This window comes from Chelonus insularis, unplaced genomic scaffold (assembly GCF_013357705.1).
Source record: "Chelonus insularis isolate UGA/USDA-ARS -01 unplaced genomic scaffold, ASM1335770v1 scaffold_714_pilon, whole genome shotgun sequence".
NCBI lineage: Eukaryota > Metazoa > Arthropoda > Insecta > Hymenoptera > Braconidae > Chelonus > Chelonus insularis.
This window is the reverse complement of record NW_023276795.1, coordinates 2,487,517-2,506,471: the sequence shown is the minus strand read 5'-3', so window position 1 is coordinate 2,506,471 and position 18,955 is coordinate 2,487,517. Positions and strand designations below refer to the sequence as shown.

Sequence of the window (18,955 nt, the reverse complement as noted above, 5' to 3'; positions counted from 1 at the left end):
TATAATTACAAGTAATAATTGGTATGAGTGATTTTAAGAATATTTTGAGATACTTGAATTAGTTATTGCATTTATAATTTGATAGATGATTAAAATATAAATGGTAAGATGATGAGCTATTGAATTACTATTGAATACAATTCACTTTTGGACATCTAATCCAAAATAATTAGCCTCTTTATTCTTTGATGAAGAAGAATATTATTAGCTGGAATATCATTTCAGCAAATAACAATGTTTGAGCCAATTAAAAAATTGTTACAACCAGTAAATGTACGAATAATATACATCTATATATAATTTTAATCGGTTTCTAATAATAATTTAATTATACTTTTGTTCGGGAATGCAAACTTTTGATTAAAAATTTCTATTAAAATTCAATAGTTGATTAATTTTCGTTGCATTGATAGCCAGTACGGATATAAATAAATATATTTATAGTAAAAGCAAATATGTCATAGTTTTGAGCCAATTAAAAGTTTTTTGTTTGTTTACAACGCTTATTACAATACTATGTTTGTTTTGAAAACATGAAATTTTCGAACATTTACAGAAGCTCGTTAGATTAATTAGCAAAAGAGAAGTTTCGTAATATGAGTGGAAGTCAGAGTATAAGTAAAAAGTGGTGAACTCGGGTATTTCACTTCAGGCGAATATATCACGCATAAATGAGCTAGTGGCCGGAGGTGCGTTAAACAATTTCAGCTAATGAACGAAGTTAATTACCGCGCTGTGAATCACTTGTTCTTTCTTTTCCTCTCATTCAAGTCCATACTTACTCTCGTCTATTTGCCTCAGCTCTTCCCCTTTTCATTTCTCGCTTTTTCTTCAAGTTTTCCTCCTCGTCGTCCAGCAATAAGTACATTCCGCTAGAAGAGGTCGAGAGAACGTAGACTGTTGGCCAATTATAAAGTTGCACCAGAAAAATCTGTAAAAAAGTACCAGTGCACAGTGCGAATGAGACTGGGTTTGAATAGCAAAGCTCTCATTAGACCATAAATTTATGTGTGAAAGCACTTTCATACTTGTCAGCTATTGACATATCACTAAAGAACTAACAAAGAAAGAAAGAAAAATTTCAAGGAAAAAAAAAATATACTTTAAACTACAAACGTCTTTGCTACACCAATTGATGCTCTTCCAACGATTTGAATGCTAATGGCGCGATAAAGGAAATTTTATAGACAACATTTAATAAAGAAATTTTATTTCCAAGCATCAAGAATATTATGAATAACGAGATTTTCTTTTTACAGTCATATTAATGATATTCGTTTTCTTTTTATTATTATTATTTTACTCTTTACACTACTTTTTTATTGATATTTTCATAAATTTCATTTAAAACTGCTCAATGAAAATTCTAAACTCCACTATTCACCATAAATCGTTAATTAATTCAATAATCATATTCAGCATTAATTATTATATAATTATTTTATTAATAGAACATTCAAGTACTCAGTAATTACTAATTAGTAATAAAATAAATGTCTGTCCTTTGTGTACTTGCTCTACTTATTAAACACCTGATTTGAAAACACCTTTCAAACGATTCAAGTGGCGGATCTTGAAAAGAAAAAATAGCTTTCGTAATGTACATCCATGCTTACCTCATGTTTTATTATTTCGAGGGCGGTTTACCTTTTAAGTACTTACATGCACCCTCTTATATGTACTTGCAATAGAATTTGTCGAAAGCATACGTGTTCGACACACACATTCTTACCAGTGGAAGCAGGACCTGGAGCAGTAATCCTCCATTCAAGCTCTTTTCGTTAAGCCTTCTCCTTTAGATGGTGGATGCGGTCAGACGGAAGGGAACGGGGGTTGAAATGAGAGAAAGGGAACTCAGAGGGTGCACAACGTCAAGTGAGGGAGGGATAGAGGCGGCCTTTAATTAACAGAAAGTGGTTCATTAGAGCTTATTCATTAGAGAGAGCGCGCGTAATTAGCAAACTCCACCCTTTCTCCGAACCTCCTTTCGCGTTTCACCCTCTACACACTTTCACCCCGTTCTCTTGCTCTTTCTCCTCTCATCCTTCACTGTATTTCCTTTTCTTCTGAGCTTTCTCTCTATTCTATATGTATATACATTTTTCCATAAAGCTTTTACTCCTTCCCTGTCCCACCCACCTTCAAACTTTTCAACTTTTTACATTTTTTATTTCTTTTCTCATCTTACTTTCCACTTACTTCTATCCCATCTTTATTGATGAAGTTACTTTTTTATTCCTCTGTATTGGCTATTTCTTGTTTGTTGTTTTGTTTATGGTTATATTGAGATGATATTAATTAATGTTTTAATTTTTTACTGTTGATGGAAATAAGTAACGAAGAAATTCTTGTCCAACTTTTATGAATTTTTAATTTTTACTTTGATTTAATTATAAGTTCTTTATCATTGAGATGGAATATAATTAATTTATCTTCATCTACAATTTTTAACATTATTTTTTTGAACATTACAATGTACATGAAGCAAAAAAATATATTTCTAAGTTCTTTTTTAATATTTTAAATGTTTTTGAAAATGGATATGTTTTGTGAAACAATTAAAAACAAAAAAAACCAGCTCTTTATCAATTAATTAGTTTCATGGCCATGAGACAAATCAAAAAGAAGTCCAAACATTATTTTTTTGTTAATAGATCTTTTTATATCCAAGCAGCAACATCATTACTTAGAAGAAAAAGTAAAACTTCTAATTACCGTCGTAACGTGGTGATCTAACGAGGTGACCTGGGGCAAAAACAAAGTTTCCTCGCTAACAAGACCGATTTATTATAGAATGTTTACATTACAAGTGGGATAAATAGAGTGGAGTTACTTTGATACTACTTAACTAATATATTACCGGGAAAAGAAATAACAATTAACAGCAATTATACATGATATCATTACAGTCATCAATATCTTCTCATGTTAATAAAAAATATTTATATATATATTTTAAAGACTAATTAATAAAAAAGGAGAGACACATTTTTTTACTGTCATTAAAAACAAATCAAATAATAATAAATGGTTAAATCTCTTAATTCATTATCGGCATGTTTTTAAACACAAAAAAAAAGTGAAATTTCATTATTCCAGGATATCAATCAACCTTTTTGTAGATCACCCAAATTCCTTGCCCCGAAGACCTTCAATATGCATTAATATGGTGCGAGATCGATGGCGAGACATGAAGAGGAATAAGGCCAGAAAGAGCGTGAAGCATCAGAAGCGAGAGTAGAGTGCTTGGCATATAACGAACGCAGACTTAATTAAAGGTTTCTGATTCACTAGCAGTAACAAATCTCCCTTTTCGTTTTGTATTTCCTCCACTTCCCATCTAAGCCCTTCCCACCCTTTTAGCATCGAGTCAAATAAGATTGACGTGTCCTCCGCTGTTTTGTTTTTAATTAATTGAACGCTCCTGCGCCTGCGTCCCAAATTGGCAGGACGGCATTCTAATGCGAGCGACGGGATCTCGACTGTAGGCGCAAAAAAGCTTCGTTACCTTCCACCAAGTTCTTTGAGAACCATTCCCTTGCTCTTCTCTATTCTTTCTTTTGCTATTTTCGTTCTTTCCCGCCTCGTTATAGCGAAGAAAAGAATCGCTTTGGTCGCAAAATCGGAAATAAATCGGATAGGCGGACGCTAAATCGGCGGCGTATGTTGGCTAGACACGCTCAATTAAGGAAATTTATTTCGTATGCTGCCGAAAGCAACGAAAACCGCTGGGTCAGGTGGTCAGAATGAGTAGAGAAAGAGTGAAAGGAGGAAAAGAAAGAAACTAACCGGACGATAATTGACGGATCGGCGCCCAAAACCATCGGTCGATCTCAACGCCAAGACGCACGTATGGTAATTAGGTCCACTATCGCAATAATAAATTTTAAATCTGTCTGTGTGGTTTCTCTAATTTAAATTATCTTCCGTGTGATGTTCCTACTGTTCTTATCGCTGCTCCTTAAGCTTGAATATCTCCAACAAATAATAAAATATCATTTATGCCACCCAAGAGTACTATTTAGATAACAAACTGATGTTTACAAAATGATAGAAAATATCTGACAAGTTTTTAGCTATTTTTACTTTAATTTAAATCATTAGTTTTTGTCCATCGTTTCATTCAGTTTAATAATAAAAGGATCATGAATAATAATAGACTACTTGGATAGGTAGTCCAGTTTGAATATTGTTCGAAGGATAATTGTTATTATATTAATATTAGTTTCATCTAATATCAAATAACATCAATACTTATTCAACACGATAATTAATCAACCTGACTAATTGGATGGCTAATGATGGATTGCAGTATACATGCAACAAATCGAAATGCAAGTTCTTTTCTAACCTTTCAACTATAGAATTCTACCTATACACAATTTGAATGAAACCAGTATTCAGAATTTTCAATATTCCAGTTTGTACGTGGGTTATATGTTCAAGCTTCGATTACAACTCGATCACGTCAATCAATTCTGCATCCAATTAAATCTTACATCATATTGTTGAGTTTGTAATGAAATTATCTATAAACCATTGATAGATTATCGATTCTGCTGTTGCTTACCGCCCACGATCAATTACGAACTGTAATTGAAAAATTGAAATGAAAAATAATTCTCTCAAAAATAGAGGAGTTTTAGAGGGGATTGTTTTTTAGTGATAGCTCGGATTTGAGAACATTTTTATACTGGATTTTTATTGGATAGAAATTAATTAGTGGAGATAATTATTGGATGTAAAGCAATGCAAGAAACATTGATTATTTCATTCAACAAACTTTTAGGCATGTTTAATCGAAGTGTAATTAAATGAATAATTAATTTAGTTTAATCAGGACGAATAGATTAATTTGCTGGAAAAGACTGGTTTGTTAGCCATTAGGAATAATTTATTTATTTAAAAATCAGCTTAATAATGGTTCATCAACATGTATATCTATTTAATTCATTAATATAATTTATTTTTGAACATTAATAAGAGATGAATCTCAATTTTATCAAAAGTATCAACATTTCATGAGATGTAGTGTTGAAAAATGAATGTAAAGGACAAGATATGAAATAGGGTAATGTAAGTGTGTTTTGAAATTCAGGAGAAAAAAATTTTAAAAAACGCTTCATGATGATATACATTAAAGTATTAAAAATGATGATCAACTAATAGCAGTTGGGATTACTTTGCAATTGTTGAGAAATGCCTTTGGAGCTTGGATCCATGATCGTTTTCATACAGTTACTCGAAACAACGTGTAAGATGCTGTTGGGCTTTTAGGGTAGATTTTAGTGAGTAAAAAAGGTGCAAATCCCAAGACACTTGGCTTTCACACACCTTCTATAATGACTGCTTTTTTATTCTCACGTACAAGTCGAGTCTAACAGCAGCACATTAGACAGTATTACTTTTAGGAAGTCATAACTTCGACAATGCTCCAGCTTCTTTACTAATGGAACAAGTTATTTCAATATGATATTCTTTGAAATGACAGACCTCTTGAAATTTAATCAGTCCATGATTAAAAATATTGATTAATAATTCACTTTATCTCTAAAATTACTATAATTAATCAGAAAAAAAGATGTTTTATAAAAATATCGTCTTTTTTATTATTCGAAAAAAGGAGGAAAGTGTTGAAATAATTTTACAACATGGTTTGAAAACTATTTGTAGTGAGAAAAAGGGGCGAAGAAAAAGGTCGACAGAGAAAAGGAAACAGCTGTAAGAAAAATCCCCACAGAAAAGAGACAACTCGTGAGACTTGAGGGTGACGGTCATTAGCTGATTGGTTACAGTAGTAGACAATTCTCTAAGCTACCCAGACTTGCTTTAGTATAGGTGTCTTTTGTTTGGCACCTCAGAAGTGATAGCAACTCGTGCTGAATAGAAGATGTGGTGAAACACAAATGTATCAGAAGGACGTGGCTCTAAGGCGAATTATATTATTAATTAAACTAATTCCTTCATTGATATTTATCGCCATTTTATCGAAGTAAATATTCTTATCAACATATTTGTGACGTTCCATAAGACCATAATGTGTTTGTGTAATACATAAAAGTAGCAATGAAACTAAAATAAAGGAATAAAGAAAATTGAGAAGTAGAGGATAGGAAATCGTAGAAAAAACAAGAACGTACGTAATGTTCAGATAAAATTGAAGCACGTATCGAAGCGATACGTTATTGGAACACGTTTTATGAACTGAATAAAATATCGCAATACAAAAGTGTAATGTCTTGGCTATTTACTTTGAGTTATAGCTTGGCAATCGCTCGAGGATGCTTCTTAGTTGTTTAAATAAAATTTAAATAAATTTTCTACCTATTTTTTCATCTTCATAAAATTATCATCTTCAAATAATCAAATTATATTATAATGAGTTTTCAAGCTGCTCCAAAAGCTAAACCGAAATTTTTTGAGGATGCTAATCAAATGATAAAGAAGAAGAGATGAAAAAATGTAATTAGATAAAATTATCAGACTTAATTGTGACATTTGAATTGTAATTAACACGTAGCCTGACTGCAAATAACTGTTGAGAGATTGGATAAATTTTTTCAATTTCCTTTCCTGTTTTATCGGCGGAATGGAAACGTCGAAACATGACGGGAAGAAAAAGAGTGCCGTTGATTCTTCTGCGTGTTCGGACATCAAGCGTAAGCTCGTTTCTAATTGCAACGGTAGGTGGAGGCGAACAAAAAATTAAATTCGTTTCTAGGCAAGCCAACGCTTTAACTTGTTCTTTCCTCTTTTCGTCTCTTCTACATACATTTGTCTCTCTATATCCTGCATGATGTGCCTGAGCAAATTTTACGTGGGTGGCGCCTGGTATAAAAGCCTAAAACAACATTTACCAGTGTTTTTATTTTTTTTTTTCTTTTCTTTTCCCTCATTTCTCTTTTATCCAACGGACGTACGTATACGGAAAACCCGCGTGTACATGGTCAGAAATTAATTAGATTTTCTTCTTTCCCTCGGACGAGCACGCCGATCTCTCATCCGCGGCTTTGGTCCTTCTGATTCTCTTTCATCCCTTACTTTTTAATTATTCGCGCAAACTGAGTGACGACTTTCTCTCTTCGTAGTTTTGACGACCGGTTGAACGAACGAATCACTCGGTGTGTGTTGTATCTCGAGCATCCAGAAAATGTTCTAACGCGTACGGGAAATCGAAAGCGAAAGTATACTGCCAGTTAATGCCAGACGAAAACACACACTTTAAAGTGACGTTCATGTTGAGCTCAACCACGCAGCTTTGGCTGATTTTATTAAAGCGACTTTGTAGTGAATTTCCAAGAGAATTGATAATTTCGAATATTTAATTATGCGGCTCTCTTTGAATAATAATTGAATAATTAAAATCGCTCTGTTTATTCGATCAAAATCGACTGCTCATTAAATGGCTTCGTAATCTGTCTATATACCCCTTTTATATTGGTTATAATTATCGGAAAATTATGATTGAAATTTTTTGAAAGGTTATTTCATAATTAATCTACCAGAGTTAATTATTAATCATTTTCTACTGTGATTTTTTATTTCAAATAATTATATCAATAACAATAATATCGCATATTAATATAATAATATCAATTTAAGATGGTATTAAATATTGTAAAACAAAATGTATTTAAAGAATATCAATATTTTTATTTGCGAAATAAATTTTATTTTCTAGTTCTCTGGTAACCACAACATTTTTCAAATCACTTTGTGACTTTTTTCAAGTCATAACAGAGTGTCTGATGCATATGATCGTTTAAAATTTTTACACTCTACAATAAAAATACGTGGGCCATCCTAGTCTGAATTTTAAATATAACCGATTCCAGTGCCTCAACCATGGTATCACCAATTGTCGAGGCAGCTCGTTGTGTTTTATGACGTGTTTTAAAAGTGATACTTTTTAGAATCCTAACCACAAGCCATAAAATAATTGGTACGCTTGTACTACACTTGTCCTAGTGCAGTTCAAAAATATATGATCCTCACCAATATTTATTCCTTTTCGCTAAAAAAAATTGTCGACTTTAACAGCGATTGTGGACTACTATAAAAAATAAATTAAAACCCAGTGAATACCGCAATATATGTTTGGAGAAAAAAAGTCAGACTGGATCAAGATTTAGACGACAAAGCAAATTGTACTAAAGATATTTTGTACGCTTATAAAGACGTTCTGGAGAATTGCTTCTAGTAAGGAATACGACACTATGTTAACCTATATATGTACTCATGCCACGACATGGTACGCTACCACCAGGACCATGCGTCATCTGAGCTATAAAAATGTAATAGCTCCTTAAATAACTCTGTGTATACCATATTTATGTCGTGTCCTCTATGCTGCAGCCTTTAGACCATGTCTTTTCATACAACTCCTATATCGTCTATGGATATTTGAGTTCACGATGAATATTCCTTGAATACTTATCCTTTTAGGATTTCTAAGAAATCTGCTTCCAATACTCTGCAAAAATTCGTGACGAAGGCAGTCGAATCTTGAAATATTCCAATTTCACGTATTACACTAAGAGGATTTAAAAGATTTATTGGCAATAATTTTAATGGTAATTTCATTCTAAAAATATCAACAACATAATATTACCAACTCTTTTACATTTTTTACACTCTAAATGCAATCTAGTGTTTGACTTATTTCTGAAAAATAATTCAACGACAAGAATTTCTTAGTTTTTTATTATTAAAAAATTAGCAACAAAATGTTTGTATTTGGTAACATCAAACCATGCCATTGAATTTTAATACTTGTGGGGTATTTTAGCTTTTACATCTATCTTCTTTTAAATAACATAACAATAACGAAATATTATAATCTAGTTCTAGCTTATAAATATATTTAATCAACAGAAAAACAAAGTTCTTGATATAATTAAATTATTAAAAAAATAACAGATGTCAAGAAGTCATATAAATTTTTAAAAAATAACAATAATTTCGAATATTCAGCTTTGGAATATGAATTTTAAATTATTCTAACTGCTAGAAATGAGCTGAAATGATCTAGAAGTATTACTTATATTTTTTTAAAAAAACTTCCTATTCCATTAGGATGAGTATAGATAACAACACCCCCTAAATGATTGGTCTTTTCAGCTTCATCATCATCATCATCATGCTCCTTCTTTCCAGTGGATTGGAAAATCGAATTCTTTATATGTCGAAGTTTTTGGAAAAAAGATAAAAGAGGATTGGATTCTTTTTCCATTTTCTCTTCTTTTGGTGGTGATTGTAGGATTATTTGTTGATTTAACGGAACCTGAACTACAATTCTACCATTAGATTTAGCTTCTTCTTTGCGATCTGAAACACAACATCATAAAATTAACATTGTTATCGTGAACAAATCATTGCTATATCAATTGAACTCACCAATGCCCTCATCCCAGCCCAAGCTTGGACGATATGATATAGAATTAGACCAATTTTCCAAGCTAGAACTGTAATGAATCGATGGATCTGGAATATGCTTGAATTCTTGATTACTCCATCCATGAGATTCCAATTTATTCCTGTAATCGGTAAAGCACACCAATACTGACACGTAACTTATTGACTGAAACTTTAGAAATTTACTTACGTGTGTAAATTTTCCAACTCCTGTTTATCAGGTGCTTTTATGGGCTTTATGGATGAAAGCACAGGAGGTACCATCACTGGATAGTAATGTAAATGATAATGATGTACATTTGGAGATTTCATTTCTTTTTTCTCCCTCAGAGAAGTAAAAAAATCCATTAGGGCATTTTTAGAGCTGTAATATATAACATGAATGAATTATTATTTGAATTATACTCAAATGTATCATAAAGATAATAGATATGCTCTTTATAGATAAGGTGAATCAAGCAATTCAATTTAATATTTGATTTCACCATTACCAAAATTTTTTTTATTCACTAAAAAATAAATATTTCAATTCATTAAACATCCTAATAAATTTAGTATAAATCATTTAAACTCAAAGGCACCAAAGATAAATCATGTTGAAGTTAATATTATAGCACCAATAAAAATGTAATAAAATAATCGATAAGCACGTACTAGTGAAAGAAGAGTGCATGAGATGAAGTAATCAAAAATGTAATAAAAATCAATGAAACCTGTGTGAGAAACATCACTGATTTTTTACAATAAAAAACACATAACAAATGATCTAGGAAATTTAAAAACAACTGAAGATCACTTTGTAAATGATAAATGTTCACATAAACGTTTCATGGAAGCGGTCGTGGAAATATCAACCGCGATATAAGCATGTGAATGTGGTAAGTTCACTTGTCGCGTGAAGCAAAAGACTGAGAAATGCAGTTCATCATGATTCCCCTTATATCTACTAGCTAGCTCTCACTCCAGCTTCTCCTTTTCTACTGTTCTGTGTTTACACGTCACAAAGTATTACTAAGAAAGTTATTACTATTACTATCAATTCCCTCTGAAATTATTTACACATAATGAAATTGAGTACAACTGTCATATATTTTATATCCGAGTGATCATAGACTGTTATTCCAAAATGACCAATGACACCACTAAACTATATTGTCAAGGAAATGAGGTGCTTTCTTTTCTCGATTGAAAACGAAGAACAATGTTAATACAGACATGGCCAATTATCATTTAGAAAAGTAGATATAAATATGAAGGATATGCTGACAGTTATAATGATCATAGTCAGCTGTTATGACCTGCCAATAATTGACTTACTAGCCTAGTGAACTTGGACCCACATTGGTTATTTTTGTTGCTCTTTTATTCACACTTATCCTTGATTAAATATCAAGCTAATAAGATATTAAATATTTAATGCTTTTTGTATTGATATAATTAGCCTTTTCTATACGGAGTAGTAAAGACAGGTTGGTAAGTAAAAGTATTCAACTATGATAAAATGTAAAAAGTACATGAAAATTAATCAAGAGAAACTTTCCAGTTTGAAATGGTGGTAAGAAACCGTCATGTACAATATTTTTTGTTATTTTTATTCATTTTCTCTTTTGTCAATTGTTTTTTTTTTTTTTTATTAACTCTTGGTATTATATTTTTTTTGTCTTAGTGTTGTATTTTTCGAGATCTGAATAATGCAAATTAGCTGTGTTATAATTATGAAATAGCCATTGTGTATCCTAAAAATATTGAGAGAGTTATTTAAACTTTACTCTTTCGTCTAGAGCTCATCTAATTAAACCCAAGCTTTTTATTTCAAGTACCAGTAACGAGTGTTTATTTAAAAATCCCACGGGACACTAATTGACCGCAAGCTTTCTGCAAGAGCGGTTCACGAAACCGGACGCGTCCGACTGGCAAAAATAAATAAGCTGTCTCGACGTTGGTTCGCGGTTCTACCGTTGATAAAACGGAGACGAAATAGTGGAGAATAAAGCGCCAGGAAAATGTACGTTGATTCAATAATAGAGATTCAACTGTAAGTACAAAAAGGAAGACTGGTGACCTCTGCTGTTTTACATTTATATTTCTCCGAATAATTTTGTGTATTTTTAATTAAAAAAATATATTTTGTTTGAATTTCTATCGATTTGTTGATTTATAAATAACTCATTTATCCAATGGGAAGAAAGAAATACTCCACTCTTTTTTCAGGTATTTGGTTTTAAACGAATTGAATGCAAGTCAGGAAAAAACCATTTGCAGATTTTTTGCCGAAGTAGTGTGAACCCAAGCACTTCGAATATGACCTTCCAAGGTAGATATAGTGACTATGCGGTTATCTGCACACTTAGGAAAATGAGTACCTACATTTATTGAATACTTTACATGTGGGATAGGTGCAAACATTTATGAGATTGCTCTCACTTTCAAGATCGTTGAATAATATTCACTCACATCAATTTTTTTTTTAATCTTGAACACCAACTGAATCATAGGAAGTATCTAAACTTTTACAAAAAAAAATTGTAATGAAAGTTTACAAAGTTTCAAACAAGTGTACTAGGCATTTTTCAAAAAAAGATGATGATTATAAAACTCTGATTGAACAAAAAAAACAATTTTGCTCATTTTTCATTTTAAGAAGTTGGAATAGATCCAGTGAAACCAGATGAAACACCTGGAATGATTTAAACAGTTCATGTTCACCAGGGTACAAGACTATAATTACCATTAAATAAGATTACTTCATTTCCAAATGATTTGTATAGTATTTCATTAACTGAAATATCATATTATCAATTTTTATAATCTCAATTGATCCATTGATCACCTGGCAACTGGTATTCTTGCCAACATTACAAGAAAACTTGTCTTTAGTTTTATATTTATTAACTTTCTTGTATCAGTTTGTATTTTTTCTTCACATGCTTGTCTTTTATATCTTCATTATTTCCATCAACTTATCACTGAGAATAAATTTCCAACATCTCCAGTTACATCTGACAGTTATTACTTTCATTTAAATATTATTAATAAGTTCAAAAAAAAAAAAAAAAATAATCAATGAAGTAATGCTTCAGACTTTAGAGTAAAATAAATCCTTTAATTAAAAAATACTCAGCAGACTATAAAATAATTGCTTTCAATGCTACAATTACCAATTTTAACTACACATAGAAAAACCTTTTGGCCATATATTCAATTAACTTTGAGAATTCAATGGACCGTTAAATAATCTACTAATGAAATTGCACTAAATCTACACGTTGAATATAATAATGTTCAGCCAAATGTACATTCATTTATCAAAAGCTAGGTAGTGAAAACATCAGAGCAAGGAACTAAATTAAATGGATCTCGTGCTAGCTATGATTCCAATTCTCAGCTAGCGTAGGTAGAAGTCCCGGTTTGGCCGTTAGTCGAGGTCAAAAATCGTTGACTAAATATTATGCTTGAATCAGTAGAGTAAATAGTAGAAATTAATTAAGAGAAGTAGGTGAAGAAATAACTAACCTCAGAATTATACACAGAATGGACATAAAAGCAACAAGAGTACGATGAAGAGATTTGAGGATATTGACAGTAAATTAAATGAGCAAGCCAACGGAATGAATAAAATGAGTTAACGTTTTCTAATATAATTAATTTAATGGACTATTTCTCTTCTCTTTGTTTTTTCCATTAATTGATTAATTTTTTTTTAGCTTTCATAAATAGATAATTACTAAAAGTGATGTTCCATTGAATGTTGGTGTTGATAAAAAGTTGATTCAATGTCCAGAGAAATGAAAGAATTCCTTGTTGTGTCAGATTTATTAATACAACTTAATTACATGAATAACACAGAAAGGAGGAATGAATTTTCTTTTTTACAGACAACAACTTGTCGAGTAAATCTTTCATTAAATTAAAATCAACATGTGCGTATGATTAAGATTCAGTGTCGGCATAGTTGAATGTACAATGACTGAGCTCGTTTGGCAATACTGCAACGAATTCCAAGGACTACTGTGTGTATCATTAGGGTTAGTAGAAGTTATGAGGAGCAAAAGAGATAAAGTAAATGATGAGAGAGTGACAAAGACAATGTTTCTACGAAGGGCGTGGGTGTTCCTTTATTGAACTAATTTTATACCCCAGTATCTTCACCACCACTACCACCACTGTTCCCTAGCTGCTTCCATTTCACCACCAACTCCCTCAGCGTACACTCATCGTCCAACTTGCCCCATTACCTCTACGCAAATATAACCACTTAGAGTCTCTCTCTGTACGCCTCTGGGAAGGAGATAACGAACGGGGATCAAGTCCTCACCTCCCGGATGCCGACTGTCGCGACATCCTGGGTACATTCATCGACAAAATCCTTCTTTCTTCCAATCACTTCTCTTCTACAGCCTTCTGCTTTTATTCTTCACACTCGTTTTCATACTAAAAAAAAATTTCACTCAGCCAAATGTATTCAGTCAAGTGTCATTGAAGAAAAATAACTCACAAATTCTGGGAAAAAATTCGTATTCAATTGCATGCATAGTGGCTTTATGGAAAACGAGAAACAGAGAAAGTGAGATGAGAACTTTCTGCGATATATTAAAGAACAAACACGTGTCCGTGCCATCGACTGATACCATTGCCAGCTCCGGATACAGATTTCAATAAAGACAAGTAGTGAAAGCGCTAGAACATGCGACTGATAGAATTATGTTCAAAGTATTGATAATAAGAAATAACATTATCATAATACATATGTATATAAAAAGAGAAATAGTTCTGGCGCCTGTGTATATAGTGGCCTCATTATCAAGAACCACTTTGTATTTTCCACTGATTAATGGGTGTGACAAGAGAAACGCAAAAATATCGTATTCGTTTACTTAATAGTTGTTAGAAAAATTGTCGAGTTTTTTTTATTTCTTCACAACTGTTGCAGAAGTGATCTTCATTTCCATTTACAAGAAATCCTTTTTATTACTAAGATTAATTTTTAATGTTTATTATCAAACACAATACTTCTAATAATCATGTCATTAGAGCAGATCAATTTAAATATTCAAAAGAGTTTTCATACTTTGTAATGTTAAATAATTACATCCCAAAACTCAATAAAATTTTATAGCCGGCAATGTAATGAGATCTCACCTCCTTTTTAATCTATTTCTATTCAAATAAATCAATAATTTTTATATTTTAGCAATGAGTAATAATTTATTTGCTAAAAGATTGTTTGTATGGAATGTTTGGAAATCATTTTCAGATAATTAAGTTAAAAAAAAGGGGATCATTAATGAAATAATTAAACAAAGGGAAATTCTTGATCTTACACAACGAAATAGGAAGATAAATTTAGCAAGGGATGGCATCCTTGTAGACTAAATCGAGAGACAGGTCGACGTGGAGTAAGATGATCCCACTGAGGCCTGTTACACGGTCAGCTAACAACCCCTTAGCTAGTTCCCAAGAGATATAAAACAAGTGAATCGTTCTTCTATTTCAGTAACGATTGTTTGATCATGCCCAATTTTTTAAGCTAATAAAAGAACATAAATCATACAAAAAAAATACATTGTTGACTATTAGTTGCAGCTGTCAGTAATATAATATAATTTTGCAAAAAGTGACATTTATGACAAAGAGAATGATGACAATATAAGATTATGACAAGAGCAAGAGAATTAATGAAGTAAATTGATATAAAAATAATAAAACGATAATTCAAAGTGGGGTGATGTGGCATGTGCGTGTACGTGTAATTTGACTGTCAAAGTGACGGGGTCTCTTGGAACGTAAAGCATCGTATTATTATCCTCGGTTGGATGAATCCTGTAATGCGCAAACACTCGGTTAGTTCCCACGTTTACGTGTTGCATGCTAAAACCCGTAGGATTTGCCAATCGTGTGTAGTACGATTGCAGCATGCGTGCTATAAAGAGTACACCACATTGAATTCGATATTTTTCTTTCTTACCCACTAAATGCACTCTTCAGTCAACTCAATTTCACCTGCTTATCTTCATCATTTTACACTCATTCTGAATCACCCCATGAACCAGATTTCATTTTTTATTCTGGACGTGATGTAAATTTATTTTAAACTTCAATCAAATGAATTTGCTATTAAATTGATGCATCGAAACAATATATTCTCAATTAAATATTTGTCTTTAATAATTCTTTATTGTATTTATTCAATAATATATAATATTTACAGACTTCCTGCATCACGAAAATGTTTCATTTCAGAATGTTTATTGGTTCGATTTTTGGAATAGGAATTAATTATCATTAATTTATTGACGATCCGGCATTTTTATTGTTGATTTTTAACGAAATGATAATAAATATAACAACCTAATGTAGGAAGAGTAATATATTATTAAATTTATATATAAAGATAAACCTTGATGGTTTTAGCATTAAATACTGGAGGTCAATCACCCAAGCGCTCTCGATTTCGATTCAGATTTATTCTTCGTGCTAGCTTAATGTTTTTCGTATTGCTATGTAGCGTGCTTCTAATAGTCTGAAGCTGCTTTCGTGTCCCTGTCCCATTTCACCCCAACTCTTGCTGCTATCCTCGACCCCAACAGGGTTCCAATGTCTGACCATTTCACCCTCTTACTTTCTTGGCGACCTCAATCGTTTTAGCCATTCCACCTTGCGTTTGTTATTACCTTAAATTTCGTCACGTCCTGCAAAACATGGTTTTATTTATCTCAACACCATCAGAAATTTTGTTTTGCATTATTTTTGTTATTGTTACCAGGTGTAAAGTATGAAAACCTTCGTGTTGAGACTATTTTTATGAAGTAATACTTTGAAAAAATTTATTACCTAGGGAATGAATTTTTTTTCGTGAAAAGAAACTATTACTTTTATTTTTATCAAATAATTAATTTCCGGAGGTTTTCAATTTTTTTTTCTGTTTGTAAAGCTTCCAACGACCATCCTAAGAATATTTTTTTCAATCATTATTTTGTTTCGAATAATTAACACCAGTATGAAATGCTATGAAGAGTATTAATTAATTTCTAATTAATACTTACGATGACCCTCTCCTATAATTACCACGAGTTTAAATGTTTATAGAATTTTTATCAATCAAAAAGATCTTTTAGAGTTCATGAAAGTTATTAATTAAATGGAAAGTAAATATTTTTTCTGCTCCATAAATTCTACGAACAAAATCCTTCCATCAAATACTTCTCTTTGATGAAAATATCATGAATTTTTTTTATTATTGATTGGTCAATTCTGAATGGAGATTTTATGCATTTTATTAACATTTCTAGGATGTGAGCTTGAGGTAAAAGTATCCTTGATTGATAAAAAAATTAATTCAAATATCCGGATATTTTTGCAAAGTTTGAAACGAGATCAGAAGTTTCAACTTCCATTATTTTCTTATTGTTAGCAGTTTATATGCCACTTACATGCAAAATTTTTCTACTTGGACTGTTACGAGATAAATTGGTCTCTTCGGTTTGCCCGTCCTCTTTTTCAACCAAGCGTATGTGTATGTATACAGCACATGAAACCCTTTGCAACCCCATCTGAGTCCACGGATTGCTGCTATTTTCCTACAAGTCTGAATCTCTCGGTGGAGGAAAAGCACTGTTCTGTATGTATGTATATATTGAGAGTCACCGGTTATGCGAAGCAGTCGTCCAAGCAAATTATAACGGCAACCGGAGCATTGTTTGAAAAATACTATGGACTTCGTAGAGCCGGCTTGCGAAAAATAACAGGACGTCGACGAGAATCCCGTTGGCCAGTCAGTGGACATCGTTATCCTCGCGGACCGTAGTTTCTCCCTCTTCCTTCTCTCATAGCATTGGTTCTTCTGAGTTCAAGCTCAGAAAGACTGGGGTATTAAGTCGAAAGTATCATACCTTTCCTTTTAGAAACTATCGTCTGGAATTTTTTTTCTCCCATTCTCCTTCGATATCCTGAATATTTTTACTTTTGCTTATTGTCAATTTATTCTTTCCCTTATGTTACATCCAAGAGGATTTTACGATATTTAAAATAATGGTAATTGTTGGATTTTTATTTAATAAAATAATATTATTTTGTATGATTTAAAAGAAATTATTATTGCTAAAAAACTTTTGAGATATTTATTCATCCCTTAATATTTATTTAATTCGCAATATATTTTCTTCATTCCAAAAATAATCTCAAATATATCATCATACTAAATTATTTTTAAATTTTTATTATTTCTTTCAGAGCAATAAATTATTTAAAAAGAGAAAATATTTCATTTAATTTACTAACCCTCAATATTCCTCGCATAAATTGTTTTTTAAATTTATGTTCGCTGTTTGCGAAGTCACTTTCAAGAAAATGAATTATTATTAATAATTGAATATTCATTTTTTTTTTCAACATAAATAATAAATTAAAAAATATCGTAAAGTAGTACAAATGTAATTTATTGTAAGCTTCAGGAGAGGAAAGGCCTCACCTCCCAAACACAGTATAATAATACAATTTTTCCATTCAAATTTAAGCCCATTGTTTCATTCTAATTTAAAGTTATCTGAGAGGAAATTGGATCGAAAGACAATACACATTTATCATTAGCCAGCCGATTGTCCTGTGATTCCCCTCAAATGAAACTGAATAAATTTTTTTCCAACGATTCTGTAAAAATTACTACATTCTTTATTATCTCATCATAATCACCCGAGATTAATTAATTTCAAAAACATCATCCAATTAAATCACAATTTATTTGAAGTAAAAAATAAACAGAGCTTTCAACTACAATAAATTTCATCTGCTGATTTACAATAGCAAATAAAAAATAGTGCATAAATAGAGAGATATGTGTATTTATTTTTCCTGTTTATTGCTCATCAAATTTATTTATTCTAGTGTCTCTTGGTACAGTTGAGCACTGCCCACAAGCACTGTAAATATCCAAGTCAACCCTCGACCACAGAGATAATTACTGTTTGACTAACGAACTGGATTAATATAATAATGCGTCCCTTTAGTCATATATGTAGTGTATGGATTCCTCTACTTCATCCACTTATTTTCTAGAACCTAAATCTACATTTTTTCCTGCTGCATTATGAAGAAGTAGATATGGTTGGCGTTGAAAAAGGGTGAAAAAAAGAGAAACACATGACGAAGTGGAGTTTTAGAGAGAACCACGCGATTTAATGAACATTACGCTTGTTAGACTATATTACCAGCCCAGTTGTGTCTAAAGGGGGTGCAAGAGAGTGAGGGAGGATGTGAGGTACATGAGAGGAAAGAACGAATGGCGACGGTAACGTGAGGAGTAGCATGCGGCGTATGTGAAAAAAGAGTAAAATGAAAGCCAGCCTTTGATGGTGAGAATGCTTTCAATTTGTCTGCCGTTAACGTGGATTAGAGGGAGAAACACTCATTCGTTTTACGCATCAACACCACCTCACCAATGTGTTCGACCGGCCGTGCATACTTGTATGGTCTCATTCGTTGTTGGCTGGTGATTCTAGATTCGAGATTACCAAAGAAAATTCGATCGCAATTAGACCAAAGTCGT

General features: G+C 31.9%; 1 protein-coding gene across 1 annotated transcript; it reads right to left on the bottom strand.

Moving 5' to 3' along the window:
* Nucleotides 1-8,931: 8,931 nt before the first annotated feature.
* LOC118073927 (uncharacterized) lies at nt 8,932-10,302 on the bottom strand. Its single transcript, XM_035094732.1, has 4 exons — nt 10,069-10,302; nt 9,605-9,778; nt 9,397-9,536; nt 8,932-9,327 (listed from the first exon to the last, which is right to left on the bottom strand). The coding sequence occupies exons 1-4, from the start codon at nt 10,140-10,142 to the stop codon at nt 9,041-9,043; spliced, it is 675 nt and encodes a 224-aa protein (XP_034950623.1). The 5' UTR covers nt 10,143-10,302; the 3' UTR covers nt 8,932-9,040.
* Nucleotides 10,303-18,955: the final 8,653 nt, after the last annotated feature.